General features: G+C 56.4%; 5 protein-coding genes across 5 annotated transcripts; 2 read left to right on the top strand and 3 right to left on the bottom strand.

Annotated features, from left to right (window-relative positions):
* Positions 1-210: 210 nt before the first annotated feature.
* On the top strand, positions 211-2,664 carry SCHCODRAFT_02665579 (AICARFT/IMPCHase bienzyme; the record flags this gene model as incomplete). The annotated part of the gene is made up of 9 exons (XM_003033281.2): positions 211-353; positions 406-482; positions 535-704; positions 801-994; positions 1,129-1,259; positions 1,334-1,521; positions 1,580-2,122; positions 2,178-2,319; positions 2,426-2,664. The coding sequence occupies 9 exons, from the start codon at positions 211-213 to the stop codon at positions 2,662-2,664; spliced, it is 1,827 nt and encodes a 608-aa protein (XP_003033327.1).
* Positions 2,665-3,075: 411 nt separating this feature from the next.
* On the bottom strand, positions 3,076-9,254 carry SCHCODRAFT_02746577 (P-loop containing nucleoside triphosphate hydrolase protein; the record flags this gene model as incomplete). The annotated part of the gene is made up of 26 exons (XM_050347200.1): positions 3,076-3,215; positions 3,271-3,695; positions 3,745-3,754; positions 3,806-3,859; positions 3,911-3,991; positions 4,041-4,302; positions 4,352-4,386; positions 4,435-4,679; positions 4,735-4,895; positions 4,950-5,041; positions 5,092-5,176; positions 5,225-5,520; positions 5,571-5,652; positions 5,702-6,021; positions 6,073-6,141; positions 6,191-6,293; positions 6,342-6,604; positions 6,660-7,025; positions 7,077-7,122; positions 7,178-7,203; positions 7,253-7,465; positions 7,520-7,713; positions 7,769-7,808; positions 7,859-7,950; positions 8,001-8,550; positions 8,598-9,254. 26 exons carry the CDS (start codon positions 9,249-9,251, stop codon positions 3,093-3,095), a joined length of 4,887 nt encoding a protein of 1,628 aa, XP_050201127.1. The 3' UTR covers positions 3,076-3,092.
* Positions 9,255-9,589: 335 nt separating this feature from the next.
* SCHCODRAFT_02572448 (uncharacterized protein) lies at positions 9,590-15,202 on the bottom strand. The gene is made up of 19 exons (XM_050343851.1): positions 14,978-15,202; positions 14,733-14,919; positions 13,546-14,637; positions 13,346-13,494; positions 13,105-13,294; positions 12,882-13,049; positions 12,608-12,828; positions 12,310-12,554; positions 11,938-12,256; positions 11,744-11,887; positions 11,523-11,690; positions 11,198-11,469; positions 11,013-11,145; positions 10,737-10,959; positions 10,577-10,675; positions 10,327-10,523; positions 10,046-10,273; positions 9,888-9,996; positions 9,590-9,838 (listed from the first exon to the last, which is right to left on the bottom strand). Exons 1-19 carry the CDS (start codon positions 15,053-15,055, stop codon positions 9,705-9,707), a joined length of 4,356 nt encoding a protein of 1,451 aa, XP_050201126.1. The 5' UTR covers positions 15,056-15,202; the 3' UTR covers positions 9,590-9,704.
* Positions 15,203-15,465: 263 nt separating this feature from the next.
* Positions 15,466-16,265, bottom strand: SCHCODRAFT_02618767 (glutaredoxin). Its single transcript, XM_003032692.2, has 4 exons — positions 16,203-16,265; positions 15,819-16,153; positions 15,692-15,762; positions 15,466-15,644 (listed from the first exon to the last, which is right to left on the bottom strand). The coding sequence occupies exons 1-4, from the start codon at positions 16,248-16,250 to the stop codon at positions 15,544-15,546; spliced, it is 555 nt and encodes a 184-aa protein (XP_003032738.2). The 5' UTR covers positions 16,251-16,265; the 3' UTR covers positions 15,466-15,543.
* On the top strand, positions 16,204-22,790 carry SCHCODRAFT_02618764 (P-loop containing nucleoside triphosphate hydrolase protein). Its single transcript, XM_050344900.1, has 22 exons — positions 16,204-17,127; positions 17,178-17,748; positions 17,800-17,891; positions 17,940-17,979; positions 18,042-18,235; positions 18,330-18,542; positions 18,596-19,057; positions 19,109-19,371; positions 19,428-19,530; positions 19,583-19,980; positions 20,035-20,116; positions 20,163-20,543; positions 20,596-20,687; positions 20,740-20,900; positions 20,951-21,195; positions 21,244-21,278; positions 21,327-21,588; positions 21,636-21,716; positions 21,768-21,821; positions 21,875-21,884; positions 21,934-22,418; positions 22,470-22,790. Exons 1-22 carry the CDS (start codon positions 16,237-16,239, stop codon positions 22,590-22,592), a joined length of 5,238 nt encoding a protein of 1,745 aa, XP_050201125.1. The 5' UTR covers positions 16,204-16,236; the 3' UTR covers positions 22,593-22,790.
* The last annotated feature ends 196 nt before the right edge of the window (positions 22,791-22,986 follow it).

The following is a 22,986-nucleotide window of genomic DNA, read 5'->3' as shown; positions in this document are numbered from 1 at the left end:
CAACGTCGAAAACGATCGACGCTGACGGAAGGATTTCCCCGTCGCCACCCCTCCGCTCCGCTATCTTATCACTTTGTGGCGTTAGCGCTGTACAGCCACGCCTGCGTTATCCGAGGCCAATTGAACTGATTGTCCATCCGATCGGGAGATCGAAATTGGGTTATCGGTATTGGGCAGGACATTGGGGTACTGGACTCTGCAACCACCACCATGTCGCAGCCAATTGCGCTTCTGTCCGTGTACGACAAGACCGGGCTGTTGCCCCTCGCCGAGCGTCTCGCGGGTGCGGGTGTGCGCCTCCTGGGCTCGGGCGGGACGGCGAAGAAGATCAGGGAGGCGGGGATACAGATTGAGTGCGTGAACTTGAAGGGATGGTTAACCAATGGGTGCTGACGCGACGACCAGGGATGTATCTGACCTCACCAAGGCTCCCGAGATGCTCGGTGGACGCGTCAAGACGCTGCACCCGGTCGTGCATGGAGGTACGTAGCATACTTCCCCATATGCTCAAGACATTGAACCCAACGATCTCAGGTATCCTCGCGCGCACACAGCTCCCCTCGGACGCGGAGGACCTCAAGGCGCAGGCAATCAACCCTATCTCGATTGTGGTTTGCAACCTCTACCCCTTCAGTGAGACGATCGCGAAGGAGGGCTGCACGATTGCGGACGCGGTCGAGGAGATTGACATCGGAGGTGTAACGGTGGGTCCTCGCCCGCATCTCCTTCTTGCTCTCTCATCCTCCCAACAATGCAACGCTTCACATATTCACCGTTCATACAACTTACGCCTTCCCTAGCTCCTCCGCGCCGCTGCCAAGAACCACGAGCGCGTTTCCATCCTCTCCGACCCCGCCGACTACGACGCCTTCCTCGACGCCTGGGTCAAGGAGTCCGGCAACATCCCGCAGGCCCTGCGCAGCAAGCTCGCGCTCAAGGCCTTCGAGCAGACGGCGAAGTACGACGCGGCGATCAGCGATTACTTCAGGCAGCAGTAAGTGTTGTTTCCATTCGCGCGTCAGATACTTTGTGTTTGCTGGAGAGGGTGATTGCGTCTGCCACAAGCCTTGTCTGCTAGACCTCGCATTTGGAGTTTCCCTCAAAGCCCAATACTGACCTTCATCCAAGGTACGCCTCCACGGACTCCCCCGCGTCCTCAAGCGCGGGCATCATCCAGCGCACCCCGCTACGCTACGGCGCGAACCCGCACCAGAAGCCTGCGCAGGCGTTCGTAACGGAGGGCGAGCTGCCGTTCAAAGGTGAGTGCGAGATATCCTCCCCCCATGTTTTTGTGGCGCGAGATACGGTGCTGATCAATACCCTTCCTGTACAGCCCTCTGCGGCTCCCCTGGCTACATCAACCTCCTCGACGCCCTCAACGCATACGCGCTCGTCTGGGAGCTCTCGCAGGCGCTCGCTTTGCCTGCGGCGGCTAGCTTCAAGCACGTCTCCCCCGCCGGCGCGGCCGTCGGCATCCCCCTCGACGAGACGGAGCGCAAGGTGTGCGGGGTGGATGATCTGGTGAGTTCTCGTTACTTGTTCAACCGCGCCGCCTTACAGGAGCTAACACGACTCTCAGTCCGTCGAGCTTACCCCCCTCGCCTCCGCCTACGCCCGCGCACGCGGCGCCGACCGCATGTCCTCCTTCGGCGACTTCATCGCGCTCTCGCACCCCTGCGACGTCGCGACGGCGAAGATCATCTCGCGCGAGGTCTCCGACGGCATCGTCGCCCCCGGCTACGAGCCCGCCGCGCTCGACATCCTCGCGAAGAAGAAGGGCGGGAAGTACTGCGTCCTCCAGATCGACCCCTCCTACACCCCGCCCGCGATCGAGACGAAGCAGGTGTACGGCATCTCGCTGCAGCAGCGCCGCAACGACGCGCTCATCACGCCCGGGGAGTACTTCAACGAGCGCGTGACGAAGAACACGGAGGTGCCGAAGGACGCGCTGGTCGATTTGACGGTGGCGAGCGTGGCGCTCAAGTACACCCAATCCAACTCCGTCGCGTACGCGAAGGCCGGGCAGCTTATCGGCATTGGCGCGGGCCAGCAGTCGCGCATCCACTGTACGCGCCTGGCGGGCGGGAAGGCGGATATCTGGTGGTTGAGGCACCACCCGAAGGTGCGCACAGCTTAAAGGGCTGTCATACTGGATGAGCTCATTGATTCCTCTTTAGGTCCTCGCCCTTCCTTTCAAGAAGGGCACGAAGCGCGCCGACAAGGCGAACGCGGTCGAGCTTTACGTGTCGCTTACCGAGGGCGACGAGCTCGATGAGGTGGACGCGATCGAGAAAGAGGCGTTCGATAAGCTTATGGATGGTGCGTGCATTCACCCTTATGCTTCCCTCATTTCGTCGCGCCCTCCCTCTTCCAGCTCCCTCTTACTCCTTCCCCAATCCGAAACACGCCGCTGACCGCTCCCCAGGCCCCGCCCCCCTCCTCACCAAGGCCGAGAAGAAGGCGTGGGCGGCGCAGCTCGCCGGCGTCGCCTGCTCCTCCGACGCCTTCTTCCCCTTCCCCGACAACGTGCACCGCGCGCGCAAGAGCGGCGTCGCGTACCTCGCCGCGCCTGGCGGAAGCGTGATGGACGCGGAGTGCATCAAGGCGGCGGACGGGTATGGGATGGTGGTGTGCAGGACGGCGTTGCGGTTGTTCCACCACTAGAAGTCGTTGGTCCAACAGATGGCAGTGGAGATTCATCATGAGGGCTTGAGGGCTTGAGAGCAAGTCCGGAATGAGTACGGTATTGGGGGGACGAGGTCGAGGATGGATGAAACTGCAAAGAGAAGTGCCACAAAATCCAGCGCCCCATGGGCCGACCTTTTTGTGTTTTATTGATAAAACTTAACTGTAGCTAGTAGCGTTGCTGTTGTATGTACCTTCAACAGGTGTACTGAATGTATCCGTATGCAATCCCGTGTCCGATTGCGCGTAAAGGAACCGCTACTGTATGTAGCTAAAATTGATCTCCCATCAGGTACTAGTAGCAATCGAAAAAAGGTCCATGTCATAGTCCTGAGCATTGTTCAAGCATCAAACGATCGTCCACAAAAACGAGTGTAGTCGATGTAGTCCAATCAAGCAAAGCAGACTTAGATGTGCTTCGCTTTCGCAGCCGCCTCGAGCTCGGCGAAGTGACCGCTCTTGAGGCACATGGTCCTGAAAATGCCACCCTCTCTCTCGATGAGATTGGCCGGCGTGTCGAACTCCGCGATCTATAGGACTTTCAGTCAGCCATCCAAGCACCAACTGTACACCTCCCGAACGCACCTGTCCCTTGTCCAGGACAATAAGCCTATCATAGTCTATCACCGTTCTCAGCCGGTGCGCCACCGTGATCAACAGCGACCGCCCGAACTCCTCTCGGATCGTCTGCTGGATCTTGCGATCCGTAGCGAAGTCGATGCTTGACGTCGCCTCGTCGAGGATGATCACCGAGCTCTGACGGAGGAGCGCACGCGCCATGGCGACCAGCTGCCGCTGGCCCTGCGAGAAGTTCGTGCCGCCGGGGGAGACTTGCGTGGAAGGGCCAATGGTGGTCTTCGCCTCGACGTTTGTAATGGAGGAAGTCGGGCTGCTGGGTGCGGGCGTGGCCTGGGAACCGCCGGTAGGGGTGTCGGCGCGAGAGGCGATGGTGGTACCGATCATTCCAACGCGCTCTAGCACGTCGAATATCTCACTATCTTCGTGCTCGCCTGCTAGTCGTTAGCTCTATTGCAAAGACTATCGTAGCGTCAATATTACCGAATGGGTCCTGTGAGAGGTAGTCAGTATCTGTTACGATGACCTGACCCTCATCACTTACCAGGTTGTCTCTGAGAGTTCCAGAGAATAGTGTCGCGTCCTGCGGGATAAACGTCTGCGCGACGGTGGATCAGTCGACATATCAATTGGCAAGAGGAGCACATACAATGCGAGACCGAAGATCCTGCACTCCGATGGTCGTAATGTCAATACCGTCGATGACGATCCTCCCACTCGAGGGATCAACCTATAGCATATGAGATACCAGAATCAGAAAGCCACAGCGCATGACTCACGAAGCGCAAGAGCGACATTGCCAGTGTACTCTTGCCAGATCCAGTCCTTCCGAGGAGACCGACGCGCTCGCCACCGCGCAGGTTGAACGAGATGTTCTGTATGACAGCCGGAAGCTCTGGCGAGTAGCGGATCGAAAGGTCCTCCACAGACACAAGTGATTCGCTATTGTTTGACGGCCAGTATGCGGGCGGACGGTGATCCTCGATGATCGCAGGAGGCTCTTGCGGCAGGTCCAGGTATTCGACGACGCGCTCGACGGAGCTGGAAAGCATGAGTAATTGGAGGATTGTACAAATGAAAACCAACTCACTTCAAGTCGAGCTCGAGAGATGTCCAATTCCGGCACTGAAAGTACGTTCAGCAGAAGGAAGGGAAGAAGAGGCTCACACTCACCGCCCAGTAAAGCGCGTCTGTAAAGCCCAACGCGGACGTAATGCAGAGACCAGCAATGCCGGCATTGAGGCTCGAGATCGAGAATATCATCGTAATCAAGACAGCCAAACCGCCGAGGGTGCTGATACACCATTGCAACCACCGGTTGGTCAGCCAGTAGACGTAGTAGCATTTTGATGTCGCGTCGATCATATTGTGCATGTTGTTCATAAAGCGCTTTTCCGCGGAAAAGGCCCTGACGGTCACTACAAGAGCGTGAGATGGCCCACCATTGACAGATACGTCGATAAAGCCCCTTACCAATTCCCTCGAGCACTTCTGCGAAGTCCGAGAATATGGGAGAGCGCGTATTAGCCTCCAATCGGCGAAGGTCTCTGCCGGTCTCCAGATACCCGATAGCGCACTCCCGGAATATGAGGCCAATCACGATGGCAGGGAGGAGGAAGGCGGGGAACACGACGCTATAAAAGACTGGTAAGTCAGCGAACTCTCAAACTCATCTGGTATTGACTCACGCGATAGTCAAAACCGCAACGAAGCAGGTTGCTAGCGACGAATTGACGGACTGAAGTGAGCTTGCCAGGGAGCTGTCGACAGTTTCGATGTCCTGTGCTCATTGTCAACAAACACACTGTCCACTTTTTGAGACATTCGCACCTTGCCAAAGCGGTTGAGTAGGCGACCTTGCGGTGTAGTGTCGTGGAAGCGGAAGGTTGCATGAACGACCGCAAACAACAGACGTCTATACAAGATGTTAGAAACTGTCCTTGCGGTTTACCGATCCACCGACCTGAACAGCAACCGCGACGCTCTGAGGCCGCCCCAGAGCTGAGCGGAGATCGCCGATACATTGACGATGGCCGTCATGATACCAATGGCAGCGTATGTGAAGACGTAGAACAGTGGGTGCTCATTAGCGTCCGGCCAGTGTATCTCGGAAGTCGTCACGTCGCCGGAGGCATTCAACGAATGATGTATCGGGTAGGCGCTGCTTGAGAAGGAAACCTGGTTCTCGTCAGATCCGCTCGAAATGAACGCGGAGTAGTGATGGTCATTGGCCTGATGGCCATACGCCCGACCCCAGATCTACGACAGTCAGTCAGTCGTGCCAGTGCCAATCGAATATTCATACGTACTATGATCCAGATCTTCTCCCCGACGCCGAGAACCTCTTTGGCAATCACGATGAAGAACAAGATGCCCCAGATCCAGTAAGATCTTGTTGAGGTGTCAGTATGCGCCGATGCATCCCCTACAAAGCACGCACGATGCTCCCAGGTAGGTCTTGTAAATGTGCCACTTCACGCCTCCGACCTCGCGATGCTCGTCCTTGATTAGCTGACGAGGCTTCTTCGCTACAGCGGTCTCTTCAATATCCACGACATCATCGCTAGGCCCAGCCTTCTCCTGGAGTGAGGTGCCCTCAACCTTGTGCGCTTCCGCCTCCTCGGATTGAGCGATATCCTCGAGAACACCCTTAACGCGCAAGTCTTGTACCGAGCCTTGCGTATCGATGCGTCCATCGAGCATGCGAATGAGGTAGTGCGCGCCGGGAAGGACCAGATCGACGTGATGAGTTACGAGGACCTAGCGGGACGATTACTTTTGAAGTTGATGCGAAGGAGACTCGCTACTTACCACTGTCCTGTTCCGCAAGAGAGGACCACACAGCAGGCGTTCGAAGAGGAACCGCGATGTATGACTATCCTGCGACAAAGTTGGCACAAACTTCCACTTCAGGAACAGAAGAACGTACCACTGCACTCAAAGGATCATCCAGCAGTACATATTTCGCCCTCGCATATACTGCGCGCGCAAGAGCTACGCGCGCTTTCTGGCCTCCGGAGAGGTTGACACCGCTGCATGCAAGCTCAGCACGGCCATTTTGACACGATCGCTTGACGTACCGTGCCCCAATCTCCGTCTCGTCACCATCCTCGAGCATATCAAAGTCGGGCTTCAGAGCGCAGCATTCTACAACCTCGCGGTAACGCGCCTCGTCGTAGGGATAGCCAAACAGGATATTGTTCTTGATAGACTGGTGGCGTAACCACGGTGTTTGGGCAGCGTACGAGATCGAGTGCGCCATTCCGTGTTCGTCGATACGTTGAGGGTTCTTCTCGAGTAGGAGACGGCCGTTCACCAAGGTCATTTCGCCAAGAACCGCCAGCTGAGATATAATTGATTAACGTCCTACTGTATCCACGGTCTGGCCAGCAACCTACCAGAAGAGCCGTCTTCCCTGACGCGGTAGGTCCGGTAACGATGGTGAGCTTGCCCTCCGGGAATCGTACAGAAATATCTCGTAGCTCAAAGTAGTTGTTCGCGCCGTTCGTGGAGTCCACACAGGATACAATGGTGTCCGCCGTCGATGCCGTATCCGGTGAAGGCTGATCCGCAGCAGGTTTGACGTCGGTTTCTTCAGACTCCACCGTATTCCACCTGAATGTGCCGTTCTCGATGCCCAAGGCGCCGACGTTGTCGGTGGTCTGCGACTGAGGCGCTGACAGATCTTTCTTGAGTGAGGACACCTGCTCTGTAACCTCATCCTCGTCGAGGAAGACCGCGATACGCTTCAGCGCGACGTTGCACTGTTACTGAGTCAGTACTTGGGCTTTATTGTCCCCCAACTTATCTCGCACCTGCAGGATTTGCATAATGACATTCGGGATGTTGTTGAGGGGCCACCTGCACGGCTCGTGAGCATACCCAATCTCCAGGACCTCGTTGAGACGCCGCATACCTGAGCATAGTAAACAGCGCAATCGCCTGCTATATTTCAGCGAGTTATTGAGGACGGTATCACCACGAGGCTCACCGTAAACGCTGTAGCGATGGTCAACTGGTGTCCCGTTGCCACAAAGACGCAGAACGACGTCGCGCTGATCAGGATAGGCGTGAGGGACCAAACTGTGTAGAACAAGACTGTGTTCAAGCGGGCTTTGATCATCCACTTCATCTCGTTTTCCCGCGCATCCAGGGTGCGCTCGATCCAACGACTCTCCCAGGCGAAAAACTTGATGAACTTGATCTGCATCGCGTGTCAGGACATCGCAGAACTGTACCATAGAGGAGACGAACGCACAGCAGTGACGACCTCGTTGAGCACGCCCATACGCTTGTCGCGAGCTACGGATACGCCCTTCTGAATCCTGACGCTGCGACGGCCGATCATGCTGTTGAGCGGCGACAACACAGGGATCACAAGAAAGCCCGCGAACGCGGACCAGCCCAGCAGTTGGTACAGGAAGATGGAAGCGACGGTGATCTCGAAGGGAGCTGCGGTGAGGCAGATGGTGAGTCTTGCGCATATGCAAAAGCGTCGAAGTCGTACCGGTGTAGAAAAAGTAAAGTTGGTTGACCAAGTTCGAGATCTGTGGGAGCTTAGCAAAGGCTACATGCAGACAATGCCACCGTGACATACGCGACTGGCATCGGCGGACATGAGGTTGACGATCTTGCCTGTGTCAGCGCCGGCTCTTGGATTCAGGTTTTCAGGCGTTTCTTGGCTTTTCCCTACGTTGGGTTTCAGCGACGGGTCGATGGAAAGGAAATATGGAGCTCACCGTCAGCCTTCCCCTTCGCATCCTTCACCGCATCTGCGTCCACCAGACCGGAGAAGTCCTTGCGCTTCAGCGCCTTGTCGTAGATGGCCGCCATGAGCTCGGACTTCATGCGCGTCGACGCCCTTCTGCTCAGCCACAGATGCTGCATGTCGATACAGCATCTGAGCATCACAGCCAGGAAGGATAGCAACGCATACAGATAAGCCCGTGACCGCTGCTGATTATCCGACGCGTCGGCATGATCCACCGCATCAAGGATTGCCTTCAGCAGGTACACGCGAGCATAGCCGAGAGCGACGCCGAAGAAGTGACCAACACCGTCCATAATGATGTCAAAAGAGTTCGCCCAGAAAAGTCGCTGCAGTAGACTGGGGACCTTCAAGGAGCTGAACTTGATGAATACCGGGCGGGATCGCATGATTGGGCTCAGATTCCAGACGTCGGTGAGGTCAAGCGTATTGTATCGTCCTTTCCTGATGAAGGCATACACCCAGCTGAAGGTCAGCCATTCGAACAGGGTGACATAGTCTTCGGGGATGTCGCGCTTGCCCTACAAGAAAGGTGAGTTCGATAGAGAGCTCAGATTGAGAGACGCACTATTTCCTCTTTGTCAATGCTATCACTTGGAACGTTGAGCTGGGTCTGCAAGACGACTCCAAACACGAGAAGGACGGCAGCGAGGTGGAGTGATTGGGCGACTAGAGTCAGAGTGGAAGGCCAAGGGACGCCGTTTATGGCGTGATCGAACATCACGCCGCCCAAGATAATCACAGCGCCGAAGAGATGGGCACAGAACAGGACGAAGAGGTCCCAGGGGACCGTAGTCGGAGGGCGAATCACTGGACGACCTGCGGCGTATATCCATGTCCCTGCCATCAGCAGCGCCTGCAAGCCCACCCAAGCGCCCTCATCCTTCAGAATGAAGGTCGTCGATGCGATCGCAGTCCAGCAGAGCGCCTCTGACAGGCTGACGAAGGTCAGAACCACAGTGCGCCACAAGGGCGCGGCAGGCGCGATCGAGAGCGAGTGGGCGTCCCCTGCGATGCTCAGTGCCTCCGCTTCATGCACAGATAGGAAGACGCGGAAGGGGGCCTTGATCTTGCCCAGGATGCGGCTGGCCTTATTGGGAAGAGGTAAAGCGCCCAGGCTGATGAGGAAGACAATCAGGGTAGGGAGGATTGCGCTCCAAGCGCCGCGAACGCATCCGCTGGCAAAGTCGAACGCGCCGTTCTCCCCGCATAGAGCGCTCATGGCGGTAGGAAGCAAGCAAGATATGAAGATATAATTAGGCTCCTCATGGAACAAGAGCGATAGACGATGGCGAGCGAGGAACGGCGAGCTGCAACTGAATCCTCATCGTTTTCCGTCCACCGCGCGCGAAACCGGGCATCGCAACCCGCGAGGTCATTCAACCTGTGGAAGCTGTATCAAAGAGCTATCAAGGAGAGGGCAAGTGTAGCCGCTACAGGAACAGGCAGACCTGAGCGTCAAGCACTGCAAGATAAGTACCCGTGGCGGTCGGGAGCAAGTTAGGTTATTGTCCCGATTAGGACGTTTCTTTGTCGCCCCTAGTAGCGGGGTCCGTTCGTCGAGATTCAAAATGATACAGTGAACGGATACTTCCGTGACGCAACGCATCCACATAAGTTATCTGTCTATGCGTACAAGTACAACAGCGCGAAAGCAAACATAGAGAGCGGCATTCTACATGGTCATGAACGAGAACAGGTTGTTGAGGCTGACCCAACGACGTCCACACATATCTAGATAGCGGTCGGTGCAGGCTCGGAGCGTGTCCAACAATACCACATTGCCTGCAGCCAGCCCCTGAACCTTGTCTAGCGTATCGTCAACTTCGAGATGCCAATGTCAGCCTATGGGACTTACCATGCTCAACCCTCGCATTCCCCTTGGACTTTGCAATCTCGAACGCCTTCTCGACGTCGAACAACGAAGAAAAGTACTTCAGCTGCGTGTAGAGTTGCGCGTCCGTATACTGCAGCTTGGTTTAGCGTCTGCTCGTAGCCTGCGAGGCGAACTCTTACCTCGAACGATACCTTGCCCTGACACCCTTCCCTCACACAATTATGTCCATAGACGCCCATTCGCCTGGTCCGCTGTCCGCACGTCGGATCATCGCACACCGTCCAGCCCTCGTAGTACCGGGTGATGAAGCCCCTGATCTGCGCTTGAAGCTGCATCTCGAGGGACCAGGGTTGGAGCTTCTCTTGGCAAGCAGTGCATTTGGCGCCATCAGGGTGAAGCATGGGATCCTGCGAGCTAGGGTCAGCACGGCTTGCCATTCACTAAGCAAACATGCACTCACCCTCGGCACACCCGTCGGGTCAACAGTCTGCTCATTCAGGCGGGCAAATACATCGGTGGCCTTGCACTTCCGACACCGCACGAAGAAGGCGACGCAGTCCTTGAACCGTTCGCGATCCGACATCTGGGTCTCCAATGTCGAGATGGATAGCTCGTCAGAGGCGCTATTCGACACTTTGTATCGTTGAGGGTCCAAGCCTGCGCGAGATTCGTCAGCTCTAGCAGGGAGGACGGACAGAAAAGGGACGCACCAAGGCATTCAGCAAGTCGAGCACGATCAGTGCCTTCGATAGGTTCGCAAAGACGCTCGATGGGCGGTAAAACTTGCTGAGATAGGTAGTGCTCGTAGTCTGCAATGCAATGCCAGCGAGTTAAGCTTTCGCTGATCATCCCTGGGACGCAGATACATACCGATAATGAGGCCCGAGCCCGAACGACGAACATCGTCCGGATGCTTGGCCCGGTCTGCCTGCGATGTCTTCCCTGCCGTCTCCTCGCCTTCTGGTAAGCAGAAAACGTAGGGAATGACATCTCCCGCGCGTGCGCTAGAACCTTTGGCTTTCATCCTCAGCGCGACTTGGACGTGCGGCTGGGACTTTGCGTCGGGATAGTCCTCGGGGTTCTTTCCCAAGCGCTGCGAGGACGTTAGACCCATTATCGAAACGCTAGCAGAGGAGCTTGACGCACCTTGAAGATGATGAATTCATCCAAAGGCACTTTCCCTCCGCGCACATCCTCGCCAATCTTGGCCAGGTACTCGTGGATCTCCTCCACGACAATCTCCGTCGGCTCCCCAGACAGGATCCGATCTAGCACGTACCTTGCGGCCCAGTTAGCAAGGCGAATATAGCAACCCATGATCATCCACTTACTGCGACACCCGCTTCGACAGCTGCGAGTACTCTCGGCGCTTCATATCCAAACCCTTGATCTCCGTTGTGGTCGTCGACCCATCCACCTTGATCGCCGCATACTTCTTCTTCTGCAAGAGCAATAGGCGCTGGAAGACACCGTCGAGGTCAATCTCGAGCAGTCGGTAGCGGTCGTTGACAGCTTTCTTGAACTCGTTGGCGATCTTGAGGGCTTTGGAGAGCTCGGTCTGGTTGGAGTTGACGAAGACGGAGTCCGTGTCGCCGTAGACGACCTAGGCAAGCGGTGAGTACGACAGTGACAAGCAGCGAGAGGAACATCGCTCACGTCGAGGTTCATGGTCCCTGCAAGCTCAGCAGTGTTCGTCAAGATCTCACGACCTTGGCGTGTCGTCAAAGCCGCGAGGGGTCGGGCATAGAACCGCGAGTACTCGAAGCCCAGACAGCCGTACATACTGTTGGCAGTGAGCTTGAGCGCTTGCTGCTTGATGTCGTACTATCAAGATCATGCGTTAGGAACGATACACCGTGTAAGGTCACGATACACACCTGCAAGTACTGAGCCTGCGTAACGTTCTTGTCCTTCATCAGGTTCTTCACTTGTCGCCGACGACTGACGAGCGTGGCGATAAGCCTCGGCAAGACACCCTGCCCAGCCTCGCTACTCGGCAGCTCCGCCTCATCGTCCGGAGTCTGTCCAATGTCAGTTCCCTGCACCCATCACCAAATTTAAACCCACTCACATCATCATCCACCCGACTAACCGTCGTAAAGTCGATATTGTACTCCTGTATGATACTCGGGTACAGCGAGTTGAAGTCCATGACCAGGATGTACGTCTCCCACAGCTGCCGCTTCGGCGCCAGCACGAGACCACCCTTGTACTTGTCGCGCTTCGCGCCCTTCTTGCTGGTGCCGCCGCCCTCCTCGTCAGGGTCCTCGCGGACGGGCGCGGCCTTCTTGCCGTAGGTCTTGTCGGGGCAGATGTACTTGAGGCGGTGGAATTCGTGCAGCAGAATGTATTCGTTGCGCTCCGCACGACCGCCGTTGAGGGTCTTGTTCCTGGAGAAGCATAGGCGTTAGACGTTGAACGGGCTACCAAACATCAATCGTACCATGAGTTACCCGCAAGCTGCGTCAGCTGCTTCGTCAACGGCAGGATTTGAACCTTCGCCGCGATAGCCATCTGCAAGTGGGCGTCGAGCTCACAGTGGCGGACGAACGTCAGCAACCTGTCCGGGTTGCTGACCGACCCGTCGAAGTAACTAGCCGTGTCATCCGGGTCAATGTCCTGGCGCTCGACCTTCAGATGCGTCTTGCACATCTCGGTCATCGACCATGTTGTCGAGGGGATCATGCTCTGTGAAACATAGGTCAGTTACTTGCGGCGACTTGACTCAGTGTGCAACGTACCTTCGCTCCATCACTCGACAGGTCGCAAAGCATACGACCATTCATGAACCGGATATTCGTCCCCTCCTTCCCGATATGCGGCCACTTGGAGCGTCTGAAGCGGCCTATCCGGGACCAATGGTCGACCGTCAGCTCCTTCATGCGCGTGAGCAGCACGTCCAGGGTTACGCCGACGAAATCGTGCCCGACGATGACATCGGCGTCCGCGCGGTGGAGGGCGACTGAAAGCGGCATGTATATATGCTTCAAATGCGAAGAGAGGGGCAGGACGTACTCAAAAGACTACTCAGCAGCATACGCTCGTTCTTCGCCGCAGTAATCGTCCCCCTCATATTCTGCTTCGCGCACGCCTCGAACCTGGGCGGGAACTTGTCCAGCGGTCGCACGAACGTCTGTACCGTGCATGGCAGTCTCTCCGGTGGCGTGGGGTCGTCGATGTCGACTGGGGTATCGCAGTCAGTCAGCTCGTTCAATTCATAGTACGCACGGTCACTCACGATTATGCCATATCCTCGCCGTCGCGCACACAATCTCACGCTTGTTCTGCACGTGGTTCACAATCGTGCGCACGCTCAAGCTCATCACGGTCAACGGCGGCGTTTCCTTCGGCGCCTGGTGGTCTGTCTCGGGGAATGGGTTGATGTCCTTGGGGTCGGAGACAGTGGCCTCGAACTTGCACCAGGAAACCTAACGAGGCGTCAGTTTCGGTGACCTGAACGACTGTTTGATGAGGCGCACCCCTTTAAAGTTGACATCTGGGTTCTTGATCTGCAGCCAGCAAGGACCCATGATCTTCCTCTTGAGGACGAGCAGCTCAAATGCAGAAGTATTCGTGCCGAAGATCTTCAGGATATTCGGACTTATTGCGTCCATCGGAATCGTTGGCTCTGCTACGATATTAGAACCTCACCACACCGCATCCTCAGCATCACACTCACCCGTGAATGGATATACCACCTTCAACCACGTACTCTCCCCCCTCGGCACCTCCTTGTCACCAAACGCATACTTCCGCTTCACGAACTTCCCCTTCCACTGCTTGATCTTCAGCGCGCCCCGGATCATGTCAAAGTCATTGTACACATCCTCCATCTCCACCGGCTCGTCCGTATCGTAGATCTCCCCGTCGCTCCCTTGCTCTACGCGCTTCTCGCGGGGCAGAACGAACAGGTTGCGCTCGATATTTTCGACAGTGACACAGCACGAGTGCCACTGGTTTGTCTTCTTGTCCTTTAGCTTGCCGATGAAGTACACATTCCCGTTCAGCTCCAGGTAGTCAAGCCAGAAGAAGCGAAGCGAGCCATCGGGCTCGAGCGCGTCTATGCCTGCGTGTTGCGCAGAAGTGTGGGTAGTAGTGGAGGGCCCGAGCTTGTCGGTCTCGGCAACGTTGAGGGACTCGTAGACGTTGATCCAGGACGGCTTGGTGTCGATCTCCTTCTCCTTGGGCTTAGCGGGTGTGGCGTTGGCGCTCGGGAAGGGCTTCTTGTCGACGAGGACCTCCGGCTTGGCCGGTGGCGGGTCCACCTTAGGCTTCGCGGGAAAGTCGAAGTCCATGTCGTTGTCCCAGTCGTTGAGGTCGTCCATGGTGATGTCGTCAAAGTCCATAGCTGCAAGCGAGTTGGTGGTCGCGGCCATCGTCGTCGCTTCTGTCCTTGGGCGTTTAGTCGGGCTGCGGATGGGCTCGTCCTCGTCCTCGAGCGGAGCTAGTCCGTCCGACGATGTATCCGGGTAGTCTGACGCGATGGGGGACGAGCTTGGAGGGACCTCCCTGTCGCGTTCCCTGTAGCGGTACTTGTCCGTTGATGATTTGCGCTCGGGGGATGGTGCGGGCTTGCGCTTCCTCGACGTACGCGTCGTAAGCGCTGGCTTTACAGGCACCGTGTCGAGCTCGCCGAGCAGGTTCGCCATGAAGTCTTGCTCTTGCTCCTCCGTCACCTTCGGCCGGTACGCGTTCATGGAGGGCGCCGGCTGCGGGGGAGGAGGTGGTTTGGCTTTCGCCTTCCCCTTGGCAGACTTTTTGGACTTCTTGTCTGCATATGTAAGAGAGAGCACAGTGACGAGGGGATTCAGGGAAGGTCATTGGATAGTCAGTAGATGTAGTGCACGACGAAGCGCCACCACGCACCTCGACGCCTATCGTCCTCTTCGTCATCATCGTAATCACGAGTAGCTTCCCACTCCTCCACGCCCGTGTCCATGTACCCATCCACGCCATCATCTTCGACGAAATCGTCCTCCTGAAGCCGTCCGCGTACGATCGCGCGATATTGCTCCTCGCTGACTTCGTCGTAGATTTCAGTGTCCTCTTCTTGCTATAAGTGGAAGGGCACATCAGCGGGGGTACGCAAGTATAAGAAACATTCAACGCACCTTTAGTACGCGCTTGCCGCCCGCGCGCACGCGCTTCAGCTCGGCTAGCTGCTCTAGCTTCGACTTGCGGTTGCTCATGCTATGTGGTTGGCGATGTTATGCTGGGTGGCGACGCGTCTTCGATGTGTTCTACGCGACTTGAGTAGTCTTATCGTCCTCAGAGACTTTCGATGCGGCTGTCCTCCCTTACGCGTCGCGATAGTGAGGTGTGTGCAGAGGAGCGTGGGGAACGTGGTAATCTACACTGATGGACGCGGTGCACGTGCAATGCACATGATTCAACATCGGCGCTTCGGAACGAAACCCCGATGCCAATTTTGAGCAAGGGCATTGGCCGGTGTCGGTTGTGCACGGGGGTAGCGAAGTGTGCAAGCGCGCATGATTCTTCCAAGTACAAACCTCGTTGCGTTTACAGCATACTGCACGATGTTTCCGTCAAAACACTGGGTAATACCCAAAATTTGGCTGTCTGACTGACTCTGACAATGTGAAGGGGCAGGCAAAAACAGCGAGAGGGGAATAGAATTAGTGTACAGTAAGGGAAAGCGGGATACAATCCTGCAAATCTACGATGACTGCTTCTCCGGCTCTACCACCTCAGCCTCCTTCGGAGCATTCGTCAGACCGTGCTGAGCAAGCAACTCGGCCAGTTGACCGCTCTGGTGCACTGAGGCGACGTCAGAATAAGTAGTGGGAGCGAAGAGGGCTACGCACTGGAGATGATGATATCACAGCCCCCGACGAACTCGCCATTGACATACACCTGAGGGATCGTCGGCCACTCCCTGTGAACAGAACGAGTCAGTCATTGTCCAAGCCCGATCACCAACTGGATACGCACGAGTACTCTTTGATATCATTCCTCAACTCCTCATCCTCCAAGATGTTGTACGTGTGCACCTTCTCGGGGGGAACGTCGTGGAGATCGAGCACCTGCACAACGGCGCGCGAGAAACCGCACTGAGGGACCTGTGGTGTGCCCTTCATGAATAGGACGAGGGGCGCGCCCTTGACCATCTTGTCGAGCTCAGCCCGTGCCTGGTCAGTTATGGAGCGCGCGAGAGTGGGTGTCCGGCGGAGGAGGGTGGGCCTGGGCAGCGTCCGGGCTGCGAAGAGGGGACGGGAGGAAATCGAACGAGCGAGCGTGGGGGCAGATGTGGTCGCAGAGCGGCGAACCTAAGGGTGTTCCGTGAGCACATACATATCAGAGTTCAGGAGGACTCACCACAGGCGCAACCCTCTTCGAAGCTAGTCTGAACATGGAGGCGGACATGGTGGTAGAGCGGAAGGACGTCGTTAGCAATCCGTGCTTGCTTCCTCCGGAGCAGACTCGCCCCAGTCCGGCCCGACCCACCGTCCTTCCCACGCCTGCGCTCCGTTCCAAAAATAGCACCAATGCCGTTGAGCCTGGCGAGTTGACTTTACATCCCACTCGTTCCTCGCTCGCCCTCTGCCCTAGCTTGCTCTCCGCCGCCATGACCGCGCTCGCTATATGCGGCGACCACGGCGCGCTTGACTTTGCGAGCAGCTGCGTACGCGGCGCGTGGAGCGCGTTCCTGCCCGCCGTTGTCGTGCTACTCCTATGCGTTAGCGCGATACCTCTGCCGGCGAAGGCGTACCGCGTCCTCGACACGCTCAGGTCCCCCTTCCGCACCTTCCTACCATTACATGAAGCCGAAGCAGTGGACCTCGCCGAGGAGGAGGAGAAGCCGGCTCCCTCCCCTGTCACTGTCCAGGCAGTGGCACCCCTATGGCGGACTGTGGTGTTGACCTTCGTCGGCCTCGTCGAGACGCTCTGCTGGATTGCGACTGCGTCCTTCACTATCATTGTCTACGACGGAAGCGTCTGGGGCGGCCTGATATCCCTTATCGTCGCGGCGACCTGGCTGTACGCGACAGTGCGCCCCGTAATGCGCCCGCCTATTACCGTGCCATGGGACCTCTTCGTCTTGTATTGCGCACATCTCATTGGCGCGGTGCTCAACCTCGGAGGAATCATCTTCGATCACGACGTGTACTCCACTCCACTCCCTTCTCCGGTGGCATTGACCGCGCGAATCCTGCACCTCGCCGCAGTGGTCTTCCTGCTCGCCATCGTGCTGCAGACCCCGCTCGACATACCGAGTGACAGGGTCAAAAAGGAAGACATTGTGCGTGCTACCCTATTCAAGGCATCCGAATATGCTAACTCGCATCCCAGGGCACACGCATCATCCCTGAAGACTACGTGACCCTCTTCCAATGGATCACCTTCGCCTGGGTCTACCCCATCGTCAAAAAGGGGCGCTACAACACCCTGGAGCTCACCGACGTCTGGGACCTCAGCCCCTCCATCCAATCCCGCCCCATCTTCATCAAGTTCAGCAACCTCAAAGTGCCCACCCTCCTCCAACGCATCTTCTGGGCCAACTCCCTCGACCTCATTATGGACGGCGTCGGGCAGTACTTTAGCGTCGCGTTCAACTACGCCGGCCCGTTCTTCCTGAAGAAGATCCTGGATGCCGTGAACAACGCGGATGCGTCGCACGAGCAGCGGTCGTTGGCGTATATCTATGCGCTCCTGGCATTCGTGTGCACGCTGATGAAGGCGGAGGTGGATGTGCAGCACCTGTGGAGCAGCAGGCGGTCGTCGACGCGTATTCGGAGCGAGCTGATGGCGGCTATCTACGACAAGGCGCTGAAGAGGAAGGACTTCTCGGGGTTGGTGGACAAGGATGGCAAGAAGTTCAAGGAGGAACCGAAGGAGGCAGGAAAGAAGAATAAGTCGAAGGGTCAGTGCATTGTCCAAAGGCTCATAGCTTGCCCTGCTGACCGGCACATAGGCAAAAAGAAGGACAAGCCCGTAGAGCTGGATCCTAAGGCGGGCGCTGATACTGGCAAGATTGTCAACCTGATGGCGGTCGACGCAAACAGGGTATGCCATGAGCTGAGACCGCCACTGTCACGGGCTAACGAATCGCAGATTTGTCAACTGGTGGCCGGCCTCTACTTCCTGTATTCAGGTGGGCTCATGCTTTTTATCTGTTTGTCTTCTGGATTCCTGATGACCCTCTGACCCTACCAGCCCCGTTCGAAATCGCGATCGCGTCCGTGTTCCTCTATCAGCTCCTCGGCTGGTCTGCGTTCGCTGGCTTCGTCGTCATCCCTTTCTTTTGGCCACTCAATAGCATGATCGCCCGGCGGAGCATCGAGATCCAGAAGGGCGTGATGGCGGCGCGGGACAAGCGAATGGGCGTCCTGAACGAGCTCATCAGCGCAGTGAGTAGAGATTGCCTCTTCGAACCTTCACTATTGTCTTCAGCACTCGTTCATGTCCTCTTGTCGAAAGCTTGGGCGCTGACACTTTCTCTAGATCAAGTTCATCAAGTTCTTTGCCTGGGAGAGCCGCTGGATCGAACGCACGATGGCCGCGCGCGAGTACGAAATGCGTTGGATGGTCAAGTCGCGCATCAACTCGGTCATGTTCTATATGCTGTGGGCGATCGCACCCATCCTGATTAGCGTCACGTCGTTCTTCGTGTATGTGGCGACGGGGCATAGGCTCACCGTGAGCACAGCGTTCACAGTGAGTGAGAGGTTATTTTGGTGGCGAAACGATCGGGCTGATGTGTTTAACAGGCGATTACGCTGTTCAACATGATCAGACAGCCGCTGAACACGATCCCAACTATGATCGTGCAAATCCTGCAGTGCAACGTCGCCCTCAAGCGTATCGCGGTCTATCTCGACGAGGACGAGGTCAGCGAACAGGTGTCCTCCCTCAAGAAGGACCTGTCGACACCGCAGCCTCAGGCCACCGGCGAAGACGACGTGCTCGCCATCGAGAATGGGACGTTCAAGTGGAACGAGGTCGAGCCAGAGAAAGCAACTAACGGCGTTGGTCACATCCAGTCACCTACGGATACGGCGTCGACGAGCGATACGATTGTCACGCACGATACCGCTTCAATCGCGGAGAGCGAGGCTGGCTCGGCGGTCTTGGATCATCACTTTGAGCTGCGGGATATCTCTGTCAAGTTTCCGGATGGGAAGCTTACGCTGGTTACTGGCCCTACGGCGTCGGGGAAAACGGCTTTGTTGGTGAGCCAATTTCCCTACTGAGCTCGATCGCAAGCTCACCACAGTCTGCAGATGGCTGTCCTCGGCGAAATGACTCTCCTCCAAGGTCGCCTCATCCTGGAGAAGAATCCGCACCGCGTCGACGAGCATGGCCTGATGCACTCCATCTCCTACGCCGCGCAGTCGCCGTGGTTGCGCCACCAGTCTATCAAGGACAACATTCTGTTCGGCTACCCCTACGACGAGGCGCGCTACCGGGAGGTCATCGAGTGTTGCGCGCTGAAACCGGATCTCAACATGCTGGAAGATGGGGATGCGACGGAGATTGGTGCACGGTGAGTGAGGGGTGTGGTGAGTATGAGAATAGACAGCTGATTGTTCTGGTCTGCAGTGGTGTTAGTCTTTCGGGAGGCCAGAAGGCCAGAGTCGCCCTTGCACGAGCAGTCTACGCGAGGACGAAGTATGTGCTGATGGACGATCCCCTGAGCGCAGTGGTAAGTTCGCGGTCCTCTCGTTGGGAAGGTATTGTTACTGACATTGGTGCAGGACAGCCACACGTCAAGGTTCCTCTTCGAGCGCCTTCTCTGCGGTCCTCTCCTGCAACACAGGACGGTAGTCCTTGTCACTCATCATGTCGATCTTGTCCTCCCCGGTGCCCACTACCTTATCCGCATGCTTGACGGACGCATCGACACCCAAGGCACCGTCAAGGACCTTCGCGCTCAAGGCTTACTTGATGACATCGCCAACACCGAAAGCGTCGAAGCACATAAGGCCGAGGAAGCTGTCGTCCAGGAAGAAGCCAAGGGTGACGAGGAGCCCGCTGAGGCGGATGCCGTTCACGGAGTCGCTGATGGCAAGAAGCCTCGCAAGCTCATCAAGGAGGAGCATCGTGAAGTCGGCGGCGTGAAGTGGCCCATCTACAAGACGTATTTGAAGGCATCGTGAGTAGCGCGTCATGCTCATTGTTAATTGCGAAGGCTGATGGTGGCCTACAGGTCCTACTGGATCTGGGGATTCCTCTTCTTCATCGTGCTTGTCAATCAGGTCCTTGGTGTCGGAGAAAGAATATGGATTATGGTAGGTGCTCTTGCTTGCTAGCGCCCCATCATGCTAACGGACATAGATCTGGGGCGAAGCTTACGGCCAGGAAGCCACTGTTCACTCACTGCATGCTGTCTCTAGCGGCTATGACCAGGACCAGGTCTCCTTCTCTGTCAACGCTCATCCAGTCCACTTCACTGCGAGCGCCTCAGAAGATGCCTTCACGACTACCAAGATCAACTGGCCAGACGCAAATGAGCACCCGCTCTTCTACGTGACGATTTACTCTGCTATCGGTGTGACGTCGGCGCTGGTGAACGTGATGTCGATCTCAGCACAGTTCTGGGGTGCGCTGAGGGCGTCGAGGTTGCTGTTCAGGCGCCTGCTGTTTGTGGTCGTACACGCCACCTTCCGCTTCCACGACACGACCCCGCAGGGTCGCATGCTTAACCGGTTTGGCAAGGTATGAAGCTATATACATCTCAAAGGAGGCCATGTTGCTGACGTTGATGCAGGACATCGAGACCATTGACACTTCCCTCGCGAGCTCTCTGCAGGCCGTCAACTCCTCGCTTGCGAGCTTCTTTGCTGCCGTCTTGACCATTGCGTAAGCGTTTGCTAATATTCGAGGTGGAAAAGTTTCTAACCCATATCTGCAGCGTTGTCTTCCCTGCCTTCCTATTCCCTGCCATTGTCATTGGTTTCGTATACAGGGAGTGCGCTGTTGGATACCTAAACACCGGTCGTGACCTTCGTCGGTTGGAGTCTAATACGCGGTCGCCTATCTTCTCTGACTTCGCTGAGCTCTTGGATGGCATCGGTGAGCAAGTTCGCCATATGTCCTTAGGCCGTAAACTCAGGTCTATGTAGTCACCGTCAGAGCCTTCGCGGCCGAGAAGCGCTTCTTAGACAACTTGCACAAGAAGATCGACACTACTACGAAATGCTACTATGTCTTCTGGATGACCAACAGGTGGTTGCTCTTGAGCTTCGACTCGCTTGGCGCGTTGTCCGTTTTGATAACGACGATCTTCGCTATCTCGAGCTTCAATGCTGGTCTCGCTGGTCTGTGTATCACATCTGCGATGTCCTTCACGATGTCGGTGTACTGGGCTGTAAGTGAAATTTCTCTTCTTCCCGGTCATGGCTCATGACGAATACAGTGTCGTTTCTGGACGGCTCTCGAGCTCGATCTCAAGTGAGTCATAAGACAATCACGAATACATCATAGCTCAAGGTGCCTCAGCTCTGTGGAACGTGTGGTCGAATACTTGGATCTTCCCCAGGAGCCTCCCGCTGTCATCGAAGACCACCGCCCACCTGCGTACTGGCCGTCAGCTAACAGCGAATCCCTGGTGTCCGTCGAGGACCTGTGGATCCGCTATTCGCCTGAGTTGCCACCTGTTATCCAGAACGTCTCCTTCAACCTGCGCGGCGGCGAGCGCGTTGGTCTCCTCGGGAGGACCGGCTCTGGCAAGAGTACTCTGGCGATGTCGCTGTTGCGATTTGTATGTCTTGTAATGTGATGCTTAAGTGGTGTACTAATGTTTTCTAGACCGACCCTTCGAGCGGGAGAATACTCATCGACGGCATTGACATCACGACAATTGGTATTCAGGACCTTCGCTCTCGTATCGTACGTCGGTGACTAGAATCCCTGCTACAGATGCTGATATCCTTTCTACAGACCTTCATCCCTCAGGATGCGACGCTCTTTTCTGGAACATTGAGGGACAATCTGGTGAGTTCAAGTTAGTTGCCAACGTTGTCATCTGACTGATTCATGTTCCACAGGACCCCTTCGGTATGCAAGACGACTTTACTTTACGGGCCGCTCACTGACTGTACCCTAGATGAACACGAAGACAGCGAAATTCGCGATGTCCTCGAGCGTGTCGGGATGACCGGCGGAAGTACACATCCCTCTCGAGCCGCATCTGCTGCCTCCTCGCGCGCACCCTCTCGCCCAGAGTCCCCCACCAACGGGCTGATTACCCCTGATCACCAGCTTGACGCAACCTTCCCCTCCTCTTCCGCGTCATCCATCATGACCGACGTGGACGCGAGGACCACCGTCACTCTGGACACGCAAGTGTCGGCAGGCGGCACGAACTTCTCGCAGGGCCAGAGACAGTTGATCGCTATGGCCCGCGCGCTGTTGCGCCAGAGTTCGGTGATCATCTTGGACGAGGCGACGTCGAGCATTGACTTCGCAACGGACAAGAAGATCCAACAGACTATCAGGGAGGAGTTCACAAACTCACTCCTCATCACGGTGGCGCACCGCTTGCGGACAGTCATCGACTACGACCGTCTCATTGTCCTGGACAAGGGGCAGGTGTGTAGATGTTGCACACGAAGGTGGGACAACACGCTGACAACCATACAGGTCGTCGAGTTCGACACGCCGTTGAATCTCATCGAAAAGGAAGATGGCATCTTCAGGAGCATGTGCTTGAAGAGCGGCCAGTTCGCGGAGCTCGAGGCTGCCGCGAAGGCGAAGCACATCTAGTCATCTACATAAAGCACTCTCGGGCGTCTCTATCGCTCTGGCTTTGCACTCGGTTTTCATTGTTTCTATCCGGACACCGCGTTCTCGTTCGAATTGCATTGCATCGCATCGTACCCATGTACTCTTAGTTCGCGCATCCTCATCTACTCGGGAACCTGCCCTGCACAGTAATTAGAATCAATCGCTTTCGTTGCATTCCTATCAGAAAGGTTGTCGTTGCGAAATGGCGCCTCGACTAGTTCGCTCTGATCTGAGGCTGAGATCACCTCGGTTCTGACTGTCATCATCCTCCTCGACGATCTGCGTACAAGCTTTGATACTCGCGCAGGCCCTATGAGGTTATTTTTCACCAAAAAATACTAGAAGCATGGGTTCAAGTGAGTTGCGTGTGGAG

Source organism: Schizophyllum commune, assembly GCF_000143185.2.
Source record: "Schizophyllum commune H4-8 unplaced genomic scaffold SCHCOscaffold_4, whole genome shotgun sequence".
Classification (NCBI taxonomy): Eukaryota; Fungi; Basidiomycota; class Agaricomycetes; order Agaricales; family Schizophyllaceae; genus Schizophyllum; species Schizophyllum commune.
Note: the sequence above shows the minus strand (reverse complement) of the source record. Positions and strands in the feature narration are given on the sequence as shown.

Bases quoted from the DNA above. Each gene is read 5' to 3' on its own strand.
- SCHCODRAFT_02572448 (XM_050343851.1), bottom strand. From the start codon at position 15,055: ATGAGCAACCGCAAGTCGAAGCTAGAGCAGCTAGCCGAGCTGAAGCGC. The intron at 11,888-11,937 runs GTGAGTGGGTTT...GACATTGGACAG, and splicing joins TTAGTCGGGTGGATGATGAT to ACTCCGGACGATGAGGCGGA. The intron at 10,676-10,736 runs GTATGTATCTGC...ATTGCATTGCAG, and splicing joins GGGCTCGGGCCTCATTATCG to ACTACGAGCACTACCTATCT.
- SCHCODRAFT_02618764 (XM_050344900.1), top strand. From the start codon at position 16,237: ATGGAGGCGGACATGGTGGTAGAGCGGAAGGACGTCGTTAGCAATCCG. The intron at 19,531-19,582 runs GTAAGTTCGCGG...ACATTGGTGCAG, and splicing joins ACGATCCCCTGAGCGCAGTG to GACAGCCACACGTCAAGGTT. The intron at 22,419-22,469 runs GTGTGTAGATGT...ACAACCATACAG, and splicing joins TTGTCCTGGACAAGGGGCAG to GTCGTCGAGTTCGACACGCC.
- SCHCODRAFT_02618767 (XM_003032692.2), bottom strand. From the start codon at position 16,250: ATGTCCGCCTCCATGTTCAGACTAGCTTCGAAGAGGGTTGCGCCTGTG. The intron at 16,154-16,202 runs GTGAGTCCTCCT...GAACACCCTTAG, and splicing joins CGAAGAGGGTTGCGCCTGTG to GTTCGCCGCTCTGCGACCAC. The intron at 15,645-15,691 runs GTGCGTAGCCCT...ACGTCGCCTCAG, and splicing joins CTGTGATATCATCATCTCCA to TGCACCAGAGCGGTCAACTG.